General features: G+C 44.3%; 1 protein-coding gene across 1 annotated transcript; it reads left to right on the top strand.

Moving 5' to 3' along the window:
• The first annotated feature begins 441 nt into the window (after positions 1–441).
• On the top strand, positions 442–1,621 carry LOC119285991 (40S ribosomal protein S28). Its single transcript, XM_037565334.1, has 2 exons — positions 442–597; positions 1,169–1,621. Exon 2 carries the CDS (start codon positions 1,170–1,172, stop codon positions 1,365–1,367), a length of 198 nt encoding a protein of 65 aa, XP_037421231.1. The 5' UTR covers positions 442–597; position 1,169; the 3' UTR covers positions 1,368–1,621.
• The last annotated feature ends 13,965 nt before the right edge of the window (positions 1,622–15,586 follow it).

The following is a 15,586-nucleotide window of genomic DNA, read 5'->3' as shown; positions in this document are numbered from 1 at the left end:
AATCACAATGGCCGATGATTTCCGGTAGTTCACACTAAGCCCCGATGCTTCACCAAATGCTTCCAAGGCCTCCTTCAAAAAGCTCAGATCCAAGGCAGTAGGTTTAACGAACAACGCCACGTCGTTAGCATATATGGAGATCCTTTGCATGGCCGTGATACCAGGGAAGGTGCTGAGCACGCCAACCTCCATAGCTCTCTACATGAGCTTCGTCAGAGCGTCCATTGCAATGATGAAGAGTAGCAATGAGATAGGGTCTTCCTGACGCAGCCCATAAGCATGCTGAAAACTCTTCCCAACCACCCTGTTGACGATCACCTTGGTGGTTGCGGATTGCAGTAGAGGCCTAGAGTTGCAATGACAAATTTTGAAAGAAAGTCGTGAAAAAACCCTAGAGAAAAGCAGCAGTCGTTTGGGCTTTAGGCCCAACAGACCATTCGCTCGCATACGACGCCGCAGGCAGCGCAACCTTATATAAGCATCAGACGAGCGCTAGGGTTTTACCTTTGTCTTCTTTCCGCCCTACTTGCGCCTGCGCCGCCGCCTCCGTCGTTGTAGCAGAAGCAGCGATCCCCCGTCACCAACAGCCGAAGAAAGGTTGTCACATCCCTCCCCTACGCCTATTCACCCGTGGCTCTACGGATCTGCGGGCTTTATCTCTACGTTTGGTGCTGGATTTAGTTGCTGTGATTGATGATCGTGTTGCCTAGTTTCCTTGGGAGTTTCGTTCCCGATGGTGTTGCTTTATCGTTTGTTGAGATGCTCCTTTCATTTTCCATTTGTAATGCTTAGTTTTGTGCCGATGTTGGTAGCCACCGTTTAGATCTCAAATAAACCCTGGGTTCTTAGTTGCAAAATTCTTGCTGAATATCTGTATGGATGAGTAATTGGACCTTATTGTTAAGCATATTTTAGTTGGAGCTGTATTATGCCTCGGTAGTTATTTTGCTGCCGATTTCTTGGTTGGACCCGTCAGAAAAGTATGCAAAACAGGGCCTCTGAATTGCTTGCTTTTCGGTGACCGCTTACTTATGGATAACTTGCTAGTATGTAGGCATTCGTTTTTTATTTGGATCTCCATACATGATTTGGGTGCTCTCCTGTATTATCTGAATTGCAATTGAATTGTACACCAGCATTTGCCTAATGCAATTCCCTGTGTTTGCAGCATGGATACCCAGGTCAAGCTCGCAGTCGTGGTGAAGGTGATGGGCCGCACCGGCTCCAGGGGTCAGGTGACCCAGGTCAGGGTGAAGTTCCTGGATGACCAGAACCGTCTCATCATGAGGAACGTCAAGGGCCCTGTTCGTGAGGGCGACATCCTCACCCTGCTCGAGTCTGAGCGGGAGGCCAGGAGGCTGCGCTGAGCGGCTGCTTTTCCTGTCTTCGGAAGTAAACTCTACTGCATTTAAATCAACTTCTTGAACGCTGGCTTTGTCTTTTGCCTCGGCTATGGAAATGTAAGCAGTACTTAATATGTTGCAGTTTTCTTCTGTTGCCTGAATTAAAGTGCACTTGATGTTGTGAGACTTGATAATCCTTGCACACCTCTGGGTTATTTGAATTGATTGGATGAATGATATATTGTATCCTATGATTTGAGTGCTGGTATAAATCTGAATCGCTTCTACTTGTAAATTTATGATGTACCTGTGGTGACCTCTGCCCTTGAACACTTGAACTGGAAAATTCAGCAGTTCTCTCTCACAATATTGCTACCGGTAATAATAGTGAATGCAATTTGGCTTACATGTTCATCTTTTGTTAGCTTATAGTTGTAATTCTCCTGGATTACGAAAGCCTGTTACATGCACTTGAGGTGACTGGCTGATCGTGGGCACGTCTGATCCGAGTGCTTCATTGAGTTGGTTTGGCACAAGCTCAGCTCCTTCGACTTGGCATCATGATCATTGGCATGCTCGCTGTGCTCTTTTGGTATCGTGTTAGTAGGAAAGCCAAATCTGCTCATTTCGTTGAGTTGCGCCACTTGTCTGTTCTTGCTCGGCATCAAGTCGACCTAACAGCTGCTGCTCACTCAACATCATTTTCACCTTTTGATATGCTCAGCCTTGGCAAAACTGAGAACGAACACAACAAGGATCTCAGTTTGAGTAAAGTCGTCTATCATCCTGTAGGATGAGGAGAGGCGTCTAGAGGAGGTAATACACCCTTAACAAAACATTTCAAACAAGCATGACAAGAGTATATGAGACTTCAACCCATAGAGGGTAACGGTTGCGCGAGTCCACGGAGGCTCCATTCATGAAGGGTCTACGAAGACGCAACCTTCTAAAAGGTAATAAATGGTGTGTTGATGATGAACTCCTTACTCTTGTGCTTCAAATGATAGTCTCCTCAACACTCAACTCTCTCACTGATTTAGATTTGGTGAAAAGATGATTTGAGTGGAAAGCAATTTGGGAAGGCTAGAGATCAAGGTTCTTGTGGTTAGATTGGAATATTTTGGTCTCAACACTTGAGTAGGTGGTTCTCTCTCAGAAAATGAATCCTGAAAGTGTAGACACGTTCTGATGACTCTCTCCATGAATGGAGGTTGGGTGAAAGGGTATATAGCCTCCACACAAAATCTAGCCGTTACACACAATTTACCAAACTCGGTGGGATCTAATCGAGAAACTCGGTCAGACTGATTTAGTTCAAAATGTGAACGTTAGGATTTTCGGTGGGACCGATGTGCTAGGGTTAGGGTAAAACTTTAACTCGGTTTGACCGCTTACGCAAACTCGGTGGGACCGATTTTGATAATAAGCAAAAGAGTTGATCAAGCAAACTCGGTGGGACTGGGATTATTGCAACAGGTAACAGAGAGTTTGCAAACCCATCTCGGTAAGATCAAGATCCCATCAGTGAGACCGAACTGACTAGGGTTTCTAGCAGTGGCTATGTCAAATGAACTCGGTGGCGCCGGATAGATCAAATCGGTGGGGCCGAGTTTGACTTTTGGTTTGGGACATTGTGGATATGAGAAAGTGGTTGAGGGATTTTAGAGCATATCACTAAGCATTTTAAGCAAGCAAGCCATTAAGCAACACCTCATTCCCTTTTAATAGTATTGCCTTTTTCTATGAACTCAATGTCATGTTGGATCACTAAAATAAAAATATAGAGTCTTGAGCTTTTTGAGCTTTTGCCAATCTTCTGCCCTTAGCATCTTGAAGGGGTTCCATATCCTCTTGTCCACGCCACTTCATTGTTGAACTCATCTGAAATATACTAGATAAAAGTCTTAGTCCAACAAGAGATATGTTGACATTAATTACCAAAATCACCCAGGAAACACTTATGCTTTCAATCTCCCTCTTTTTGGTAACTGATGACAACATACATCAAAGATTTAGATAGATATACGAAGACTAGCAAGTAAAGCTTTGGAAAGACATGTAACATGCATAGGCTTCCCCTACATGTATGCATTCATGTAAATATTGAATATAAGAGTATGTGAATGCATAAGCATGACAGAGCAAGCAATGAGTTACATGTATCTTGGCTATATGCATCAGAGCAAATGATGTGAATAAAGGAAGTGTACCTTCATGTTTATGAGTCCTTGCAAACAATATGTACATCAGCAAGAGATCATCATGCACATGAGTGTGATGCATATACTTACCTTGTGGTCTTGAGCTGGCTTTGGAAAAGATGAGCCTGAGTAAACAAGGTTAGATAACACAGAAACATATACTAAACAAAGTAAGAATAGCAAACCACAAGAGTACCAAGATTGGAATGACATGTAGTGAGTGAGTAGTGGGTACTCTATTTGAGTATAGACATGTCCCCAAAGAGTAAATATATGCAATGAATTCTAAGATTTCCTTCTCTTAGATGTCTTTCTCCCCCTGAATATTATATGGGATACTGGGAGAAGATAGGGACAAGAAAATCAGAGAAAAATGAGAAAAACAACACAAAGCAATCATAACACATACTGACATGCCTTTCTCCTCTTAAAGACATGTGACTTCTCTCCTCTTGAAAACCAGGCATCTGTGGTCTCTCTCCCTTTGATGTGATTAAGCACTTCCCCCTTTGATGTAATTAAGCTTTGATGTAATCTTTCTCTCCCCCTTTGACATCAATTTCCAAGAAGGGATCTTCTGGAGTGTGAGTCGAATAGGTTTGGTCCTTGAGTCACATGACAAAGCAACATATAGAGTGTGATGCAGTGGAGCTGAAACAAATATGCAGGATGCAAATGACAAAGTGTCTCCTTAGAAGTAAAATCGGTAACACCGAGTTGTTTTCTTCGGTGGCACCGGAGTAGTTTGGTTAGAACAAAAAAGACAAACCGGTGAGGCCGAGTTCATAGAGAGGAAACAATTTTCATCTCAGCTCACTAGGCAAATACGATCTCACAAAGATTTGCAAGGAATTTACTAAAGGATTTGCAATGAATTGGGTGCAGGGAATGCAGAACATAATAGAGAAAAGAAAAGAAGTCTAGATGAAGTTTTTTTGATTAAAGAAGGGGAACAAATATGCAAGAGACAAATGCAAGAACTCAGAGAAACACTAGAGAACTTCATCTAGAATTGATCGGCGAGAAAGTCACCCATGTTAGAGTATATTGACCGAGGAGTCAAGTGAGAACACTTGATCGTAGGTCATACTCATCGTTTAAGCTCAAAATGGGGTTACCATTTTTCGTTTAAGCATCTTGATGTATTCACATCTTGTTAGCTACTTTGACCCATGAATTGGGGTAAAGCTTCTCTAAGATGGAATAACATACCTTGGGTGGTGGTGTTGATCTTGATCATGTAGTTGAACTTGTGTGGGATGCTCAAGATTGATGTAGCTCATCAATGAGGTGGGAGTACCTCTTGTAGTTTGAGTTCATCTACCTACATGGGTTAGTCTTGTAAGGAAGAGCACTTGTGTATCCAGAATGACAATCATATTTGATATCAAATGAAAGTTGATATGGAGAAATTGTCAAAGGATATGTTGAAAAGGTTTCAAGCTTGTCTTCAACCACCATGTTGTAGAGACTTGGTGATGTAGAGATTGCTTAAGATGTGAGTGAGCGACAATCTCATAGAATTAGATTCATCCAAGTACCTATAAGGGTTAGATAGCATGTAATGGTACAAGTATATTCAAGACATATGATCATCATCATAAGAGAAATATCAAGGATTAGTCAAAGGCTCATGCCTTGCATGTATCCAAATGGAGTTTCTACTCCAAGTTTGAGGCATTAATGATGTTCAATTCACCTCTCAAACGGCAAAATATTTTCTCATCAAGCGGTTTGGTGAATATATCCGCTAATTGCTTATCGGTACGAACATGCTTAAGATCAATGTCCACTTTGGCAACATGATCTTGAATCAAATGATGACGAACTTCAATATGCTTAGTTCGAGAATGTTGCACGGGATTGTGAGCAATCTTAATAGCACTTTCATTGTCACAAAGCAATGGAACATGTTTCACATAGATCCCATAATATTTAAGAGTTTGGGTCATCCAAAGTAATTGAGCACAACATGAACAGTGGCAATGTATTCGGCTTCAGCGATAGATAAGGATACCAAGTTTTGTTTCTTGGAGGACCAAGACACAAGAGATCTACCAAGAAATTGACAAGTACCCGAGGTGGACTTTCTATCAACCTTTTCTCCGTCATAGTCCTAGTCAGAATAGCCAACAAGATCAAAAGAAGACCTTTTAGGATATCAAATGCCAAAATTTGGTGTATGAATTAAGTATCTCATTACCCTTTTCACAGCCTTAAGATGACATTCTTTGGGGGTCGCTTGATATTGTTGGGGAACATAGTATTTAAAAATTTTCCTACGATCACGCAAGATCTATCTAGGAGAAGCATAGCAATGAGTGGGGAGAGCGTGTCCATGTACCCTCGTAGACCGAAAGCGGAAGTGTTTAGTAACGCGGTTGATGTAGTCGAACGTCTTAGCGATCCAACCAATCAAGTACCGAACACACGACACCTTTGTGATCTACACACGTTCAGCTCGGTGACGTCCCTCGAACTCTAGATCTAGCTGAGGTCAAGGGAGAGTTTCGTCAGCACAACGGCGTGGTGACGGTGATGATGAAGTTACCGACGCAGGGCTTCGCCTAAGCACTATGACAATATGACCAAGGTAGAAAACTGTGGAGGGGGGCACCGCACACGGCTAAAGATTAATTTGCGTGTCTATGGGGTGCCCCTTCCCCCGTATATAAAGGAGGGGAGGAGGAGGAGGGCCGGCAACAAGGGGCGCGCCCAAAGGGGGGATTCCTACTCCTAGTGGGAGTAGTTTTCCCCATTTCCTAGTCCAAGTAGGAGAAGAAGGAAGGAGAGGGGAGGGAGAAGGAAAGAAGGGGGGGGGTGCCGCCCCCTCCCTAGTCCAATTCAGACCAGCCCATGGGGGGGCGCCCTGCCTATTGGGGAACCCAGTAATTTAAAAAAAATTTCCTACGCACACGCAAGATCCATCTAGGTGATGCATATCAACAAGAGGGGGAGAGTATGTCTACGTACCCTCGTAGACCGAAAACGGAAGCGCTATGAAATGCGGTTGATGTAGTCGAACGTCTTTGCGGTCCAACCGATCAAGTACCGAACGCACGGCACCTCCACGATCTGCACACATTCAGCTCGGTGACGTCCCTCGTACTCTTGATCCAGTTGAGGCCGAGGGAGAGTTTCGTCAGCACGGCGGCGTGATGACGGTGATAATGAAGTTACCGACGCAGGGCTTCACCTAAACACTACAACAATATGACCGAGGTGGAAATCTGTGGAGGGGGGAACCACACACGGCTAAACAATCAACTTGTGTGTCTATGGGGTGCCCCCATCCTCGTATATAAAGGGGGGGGGGAGGAGGAGAGGGCCGGCCTAGGAGGAGGCGCGCCCAAGGGGGGGCAATCCTACTCGAAGTAGGTTTGCCCCCCCTCTTTCCTATTCCTACTTGGAGAAGGAGGAAGGAGGAGGAGCGGAGAAGGAAAGGGGGGCCGGCTCCCCAAACCCTAAACCAATTTGTTTGGGCCTAGGGGGCGCGCCCCACCACTTTCCTACTGCCCTCTTTCTCCACTAGGGCCCATTAAGGCCCATTGACTCCCTCGGGGGGTTCCGGTAACCTCGTGGTACTCCGGAAAATGCCCGAACTCATCTGGAACCATTCCGGTGTCCAAACATAGCCTTCCAATATATCGATCTTTATGTCTCGACCATTTCGAGACTCATCGTCATGTCCGTGATCACATCTGGGGCTCCGAACTACCTTCGATACATCAAAACACATAAACTCATAATACCGATCGTCATCGAACGTTAAGCGTGCGGACCCTACGGGTTCAAGAACTAGACATGACTGAGATTCACTTCCGGTCAATAACCAATAGTGGAACCTGGATGCTCATATTGGTTCCTACATATTCTACGAAGATCTTTATCGGTCAAACCGCATAACAACATACGATGTTACCTTTGTCATCGGTATGTTACTTGTCCGAGATTCGATCGTCGGTATCATCACAGCTAGTTCAATCTCGTTACCAGAAAGTCTCTTTACTCGTTCCGTAATGCATCATCCCACAACTAACTCATTAATCACATTGCTTGCAAGGCTTATAGTGATGTGCACTACCAATAGGGCCCAGAGATACCTCTCCGATACACGGAGTGAAAAATCCTAATCTTGATCTATGCCAACTCAACAAACACCATCAGAGACACATGTAGAGCATCTTTATAATCACCCAGTTACGTTGTGACGTTTGATAGCACACAAGGTGTTCCTCCGGTATTCAGGAGTTGCATAATCTCATAGTCATAGGAACATGTATAAGTTATGGAGAAAGCAATAGCAATGAACTAAACGATCATAGTGCTAAGCTAACGGATGGTTCAAGTCAATCACATCATTCTCTAATGATGTGATCCCGTTCATCAAATGAAAACTCTTGTCCATGGCTAGGAAACTTAACCATCTTTATGTAACGCTGTCGATGCGGCTATATCTCCCACGTGTCGAAGCACGACTTAGAGGCATAACCGCATTGAAAGCAATGTCGCAAGTGAGGTAATCTTCACACAACCCATGTAATACATAAGGGAAAATAGACATAGTTGGCTTACACTCGCCACTTCACACAAATACATGAATAAAGCATTACAACATCCAAATACAATCAAGGTCCGACTACGGAACCAAAATAAAAGAAGAACCCCAAATGCGATAAGGTCCCCGATCGACCCCAACTGGGCTCCACTACTGATCAACTAGAACGAAACAACACAAAGGACAAGATCTTCATTGAGATCCTCCTGAGCTTGGTTGCATCATCTGCACGGACTCATCGGCACCTGCAAGCTGGTTTGGAAGTATCTGTGAGCCACGGGGACTCAGCAATCTCGCACCCTCGCGATCAAGACTATTTAAGCTTATGGGTAAGGTAAAAGGTATGAGGTGGAGCTGCAGCAAGCGACTAGCATATATGGTGGCTAACATACGCAAATGAGAGCGAGAAGAGAAGGCAAAGCACGGTCGATAAAAGTATGATCAAGAAGTGATCCTAGAACAACCTACGTCAAGCATAACTCCAACACCGTGTTCACTTCCCGGACTCTGCCGGAAAGAGACCATCACGGTTACACACGCAGTTGATTCATTTTAATTAAGTTAAGGTTCAAGTTATCTACAACCGGACATTAACAAATTCCCATCTGCCCATAACCGTGGGCACGGCTTTCAAAAGTTCAAATCCCTGCAGGGGTGTCCCAACTTAGCCCATGACAAGCTCTCACGTTCAACGAAGGAATAGACCTCCTCCCGAGACATTCCGATCAGACTCGGTATCCCGGTTCTACAAGACATCCTCAACAATGGTAAAACAAGTCCAGCAAAACCACCCGATGCACCGACATCCCGATAGGAGCTGCACATATCTCGTTCTCAGGGCACACCGGATAAGCTAAGCGTACGGGAGCCAACGTAACCCAAGTTGCCAAGGGACGGCCCCGCACGGTGCTCTGGGTTGGACCAGCACTTAGAGAAGCATTGGCCCGGGGGGGGGGGGGGTTAAAATAAGATGACCCTTGGGCTGGCCTAACCCAAGGAAAAAGAGGCTAGGTGGCAAATGGTAAAATCAAGGTTGGGCCTTGCTGGAGGAGTTTTATTCAAAGCGAACTGTCAAGGGGTTCCCATTATAACCCAACCGCGTAAGGAACGCAAAATCCGGGAACATAACACCGATATGACGGAAACTAGGGCGGCAAGAGTGGAACAAAATACCAGGCATAAGGCCGAGCCTTCCACCCTTTACCAAGTATATAGATGCATTAATTAAATAAGATATATTGTGATATCCCAACAAGTAAACATGTTCCAACAAGGAACAACATCTCCATGTTCCAACAAGGAACAAACTTCAATCTTCACCTGCAACTAACAACGCTATAAGAGGGGCTGAGCAAAGCGGTAACATAGCCAAACAACGGTTTGCTAGGACAAGGTGGGTTAGAGGCTTGGTTCAACAATATGGGAGGCATGATCAGCAACTGGTAGGTATCGCAGCATAGGCATAGCAAAAGAGCGAGCATCTACCAAGCAAAGATAGAAGTGATTTTGAGGGTATGATCATCTTGCCTGAAATCCCACAAGGAAGAAGAATGAGTCCATGAAGAAGATAAACGGACGAAGTCGAACGAATCCTCACAACACGACGTTATCGGAACCAACCCGAAGAAGCAACACCGGAAAGAAGCAAACAACATAGTAAACAACCAACACATAGACATGGCATGATGCACAATCAAGTATGATGCATGTCCGGTTTAATGAAGCATGGCATGGCAAAGTGCACAAACAATCCTACAAATTAAGTGGAGCTCATTATGCAATGGAGTTGCATATTGAAGAAAACACCACATGACTTATTTAGTTCTCTCTTGTTTATGTACCCAACAAGATTAAATGTTGTTAGCATGGCAAGAGATGAAGCATAAAGAAACTACACATCTAGTCAAGGTTAAATGAGGCCGGAAGCAACGAACAACAAATCCAGAAACTCCTCATGTGCATATATTAGGTTAGGTCCTGTTCTGCCCTAAACCATATTTTTAGAGTTGTTTAACATGCAAAACAAGCATACCATGTTAAACTAGGCATTTTTCTACCCCATTTACATATAAAGATTATTTAAAACCGAGCTACGGTTATTTAGTTGTGAATTAAATCATTTTAACATGGCATAGGAGCAAATTTAAACAAACATCATTTAAACATTTTCAACCTGGATGAAAGTTGGATATTATGAATCTAGACAAAATTCTAAGCAAGTTTCATGTATAATTCATTTTAATCCGATGCACCAATTGTGAGTTATTATATGCATGAAACTAGGGGGTTTTCTGTAAAATCTGCCGTCTCAGGATTAATAGAAAAAAAACGTTCTGCGAGAAAAAAAATATGTCCTGGGCCGAACCTGGCCGGCCCAAAAGTGCATAGAGACAGGGGCTGCTCACTAGGCCTCATGGGCCGGTCGGTGGAGGAGGTTGGGCAGGCCAAATCTGGCTTGGGCCTTGGGAGGCTGCGGTGGCGCAGGCAGGCAGGTCAACGCGGGCGTTGACTTGATCTTGAGAAGCAGTTAGATGCAGGGGGCTGGGACGATGCGTCGCTCTCCTTGCGAAGCAGAAGCCGGGGATGTCGGGGAACGGGTGGATCCGGGAGATGTGTGGGAGGCTGGATCCAACGGTGAGGAGGACTTGGACGGCGTCAGAGATGTCCGGTGGCGGTGGCCGCGACTCCATGGGGATGGTGCCATGGGTTCCTGCAAGAAGAAGAGATGGAGAGGTGAGGGGCATCCAGAGGGAGCAGAGAAAAGAGAAAGGAGGGACATGGCAAGGAGCGGGACGACCTGGCGTGAGGCTGCTCTGGCGAGCTCTAGCGGCAGCGCGGTCGACGCCGGAGGGAGGCGTGCGTGCGGAGAGGCGGTGAGGTGACGAGCGGGATGCGGCGCGCGAGGGAGGGGGCTCAGCTGCAGAAGAGGTCCGGCGGGGTAGTTCGTGGAGGAGGGCACATGCACGGCTAAAGCCCCGGTGGAGTCCCGGCGTGGAGATCAAGAGGAGGTGGCCTCGGGCATGAGCAAGGGATCGAGGGGAAGGCTCGGATGGAATCTTGTTGGTCTGGGACCAAGGAGAAGGGGATCGGGGAGGATCCCGATGTTATTTGAGTGTGGCGGCGGCAAGGGGGGAGGATGGGACATTGTCCCTAGATTTTAGGGTTGCTGCCTAGGGGATTGGTCTATATGTAGTAAGTGGATTTTTGGATAGGGGCATTAGGTCCCTCCGATCTTAATCGGACGGACGGGAAAATTAGGTTAGGTAGCCCAAAGAGAAAAACGGAGACGTTTTGTAGATGTTTGGGGATGATCTGTGTCCAACGATGACGACTGCCCGATCCGGGTTCGGGTAAGTTTCGGACTCGCGCGAGGGGTCGATGCACTGTGCAGAGAGGGTCTCAGGGTCTGGCAGTTGACAGCGGACTACGCAGAAAGCTTTGGGCTGGGAAGAGAGAGACCCGACGACTGTTTCCGGAGACCGAAAACGTCCGACGTTAAACCGGCTATAATGCCGCTATAGTTAATCGTTGGGGCGTCAAACGAACTCCGAATGCGATGAAACTTGACAGGCGGTCTATCTACACTATAATAAGACCACACGCCAACTTTCATCCCATTTCGAGAACATTTTCCGTCCACTTATAAAATACTATTTCGGACATGCCGCGGGCGTGTGCAAGTGTGTTTGGGCTCAGAACGGACAACGGACGGAACTGGGAGACCCGGACTAATGCAAGTTTCGAAAACATGATGATGCAATGCAGATGATGACATGGCAAGATGCAACACGAAAGCAAATGACATGTGAACGACAGCGAATAACTGGAGGACACCTGGCACATCGGTCCCGGGGCGTCACAACACTCCACCACTACGAGAGGATCTCGTCCCGAGATCTAGAATGGCACCGGAGGGAAAACAGAAGAGAAAGAGAAGAGGTAAAACTAAGTTGCTTCTTTGACAAACGAAAGAAACCAAAGAACCTTGAGAGGTTAAGCAAATACGAGAAAAGAATACAACGGAGATGAACAAAATTAAAAACACACCGATAGAAAGGAGGAACAAAGAAGAACAAATTCATATAGCACTCCGGTTGAAAAGAGATGCAAGACTTGATAAGATGAAAAGAACTTGATCTTGACAAGAACAAGAAGAAAGGTAGAAGAGAGCAACATCAAAATGCCTCCGGAAGAAAAGAGAGAAAGGAAAGGAGTGAACGAAGTAGAAAACAAGATCTTGGCAGAGCACGCTTACAACAAAGGCTAGAACGGAGTTGTTGGAAAACCACCAACGAAAAGAATAAGGTTGATATGGTCTTATGGAATACATCTCCAATTATGAGGTGACAACCTGCACTCACGGGAAAAAGAATTGGATTGATAAGAACAAGGAGACGAGAAACTTATTTCATCGGGAGGATAAATGAAGAACTTGGATCATTTATAAGCACCATAAATAGCAACAATCCTTAGGGAAAGCTTTAGGTGAAAATATAACCCAAGGTAACTCCATTGATGAGATTGATGGATTTAAAATATCTCATTCTTAACAACATGTGATTCATGAAACATGAACTCAAATTATCAAGAATGACATAATACCACTTCCAATGATATGGTTGAACGAATTGCACTTTAAATTGCAAGATAAAGAACACTTGAGCTCCTCTAAAAAGAATCTCGATGAACACTTCGAGAAAGAATTAAATCCTTGATGAACCATCTTGTAGAGCCTTCATGAGAACTCCGGTAATAAAAAAAATGGTCAATCAAAATGGAGGATGAAAAGAATAAGGTTGAAGTCTTGCAATGATTTAAATGAATCTCCGTGGTGATGTAATTACGAGAGCTAGGAACTCCGGGAAAAGAAAAGATAAAGCATCTCAAACCAAGAATGTGATATGATGCACCTCCGGAATAAGGAATTGAATAAACTCGATGAAACAAGAATAATAATTGCATTATGCTTATCCTTCACCAATTAAATTGATGACAACCAATGGATTTGGCACACTACTTATTCTCGTAGAAAGGATTAAGGAGAGATATAGCGTCAACTTGGAAAGGTCTTCAACGAACCACCGGTAGGATTGGAAAGAACGAGTCAAATGATATGATAACGAAGGAAGAGAAATCTTGAACGAACCATCGTAAGAATTAAAAAAGAACGAAGAAAAGATAAATAAACACCAGGAAGAATTATAAAATGAACGAAGATGCTTGAGAGGATTTAGATACATGAGAACGAAGAGATCAAGAACTGATTAGAGGATAGTTGATCGATGCACCGGTAAGATTAGGAGAACGATAACTGAAAGCTGGGAATGAATAATTATGAGATGATGGGCTCCGGAGAATCAGACTGAAAATACTCTGAATTACTCTGGATGGGTGAAAAGAATTCTGACAATCGAAAACAATTATGAGAGGATGGCCTTGAACTAGAACCACGAATCTTGAGAGAACGGATATGATTTGGAGGGAAGATCTTCTTCTGACTTCAAAATCTGAGAATGATGATGAGAAACACCACCCGATAATTAAAAAGGCACTCCGGAAGAATCAAAAGCGAAGAGATTTAGCCAACGATGAGAAGGATTTAATCGATCTTGTAGAAAGGCATTTGACTGATGATAAATCATTCTTACGTCAAACTTCTAAAAGAATTTCAGAATAACTCCGGAAAGAACTAGAAGAGTCAGGTAAGATCCTAGAAAAAGACCTGTGGGTTAGGGCCCACTCAAAAGATACACCGTTGAAAAGATTACTTGAAAAGAGAGATTTCACCGGTTGAATTAAAAGACTAGAATGAGATAACAATCTCGAAAGAGCTTGAAAGGATTACGAAAGCAGAATGGAAACACGAATCTTGTGAGATTTCTTGAGCACTCCGGAACAATTGAATAGCGAGAAGTGGATGATTAAGAGGTGCACCGGCATGAGAAAGCATTGAAATGAGGAAGGGTATGATCAACAAAGCTTGACTTGAAACCACCGAAGAAGAGAATGAGTGACAAATTTGAAGCTCCGTTAGAATCTTCATGAGAATCACCGGGTAAGAACATGAAGGAGAAGAATGGAGAGACTTCACATGAATAAAAAGATACTTGATTAAGAAATCTGAGTCCTTGAAGAAACAAGGGTGGGAGGGTGGGAAAACAAAGACAACTTGGAACGGATGAAGCAAACACCATTGAGAAGAACTGATAATTGATCTTGCAAATGTTGAAGTGATCGGATCCACTTGAAGAGAAACATGCCGGTAGAGAAGGAATTTAGATGACAATCTCGATGATCAAGAAGGATTTGTATTCACATAGAAATATGAGAACACCATTTGGGGAAGGTATGGAATCAACATTTGACTTCGAATCAACTTGAATACCACAACTCAAAACAAAAACAAAGGATTGGCTTGCGGAATAAGCTGGAACAAACATATGATAGAGATTTCGTCCGAAGTTTTCGTGGTGGGGCCTACACGGGCTCGATCGTACAACACCATCATGTACAAGGCAGTGCACATGACATACGAAGCGTCCCCGAGTCGGCATAGCCAAGGACTCTTTAAGACACAACAAGACCACTGTAAAACCGACCGTGAATAGGCGGACCACTAGACGTCGAACCCCAATTTCATATCATACATCTGTCGGAAAGAAATCCTAAGAGCTACTTGAATTCCCACTTATAACCTCCCAAAATTTTCCGGTTATGCAATCAGGTGTTGGGGATACAGGGGAAGCATAATATCTCACCCAAAACTAGCAAATCCTACATCCAGCTGTATCCATCCTTCAACACATAACCAAGAAACCTTCGGAAATCGTCTACCTCAACCTTCGAAAAGCATCCGTTATACGAGTTATGGCAATACTCCCGAACTCCCGCCCCAATACTAGGTGGCGTCGAGGTTATCTCACCAACAACTGCATAAAAGAGATTTTCGATGTCGGCGAAACTAAACTCAGGTATTCCAGAACTGCAACGATAAAATTGTGACGACAACACCTCGGAGCTCAACTCCCCCGGGACACTGCCACAACCCCTAAATGACAGGAGGCACCAAGAACAATGTTCTCGTCACAAATTGATCGGAACGATTCCAAGATACCCGCGTGATCCTAAATTTTTTTTAGTGAAATTTGAGAAGAGAAGAGTCAAAACTCTATGTCAGGATGCCTTACCAGAGCGATGAGGAGACTGGGAAGGAAAAAGAATTCCTAAACTCTCCGATATATAATTCCTAATTGACTCAAAACATTTTTCTAGACACAACTCGGCCGCTAATAACGATCAATCAATGGGGAGCTCCTAAGGTCGGGGAAGGCTCTTATTACCAACTTGAAACGCCCTCGATGCGGCTATATCTCCCACGTGTCGAAGCACGACTTAGAGGCATAACCGCATTGAAAGCAATGTCGCAAGTGAGGTAATCTTCACACAACCCATGTAATACATAAGGGAAAAGAGACATAGTTGGC

This window comes from Triticum dicoccoides, chromosome 4A, assembly GCF_002162155.2.
Source record: "Triticum dicoccoides isolate Atlit2015 ecotype Zavitan chromosome 4A, WEW_v2.0, whole genome shotgun sequence".
Classification (NCBI taxonomy): Eukaryota; Viridiplantae; Streptophyta; class Magnoliopsida; order Poales; family Poaceae; genus Triticum; species Triticum dicoccoides.
This window is presented reverse-complemented; position numbering and strand designations above follow the sequence as displayed.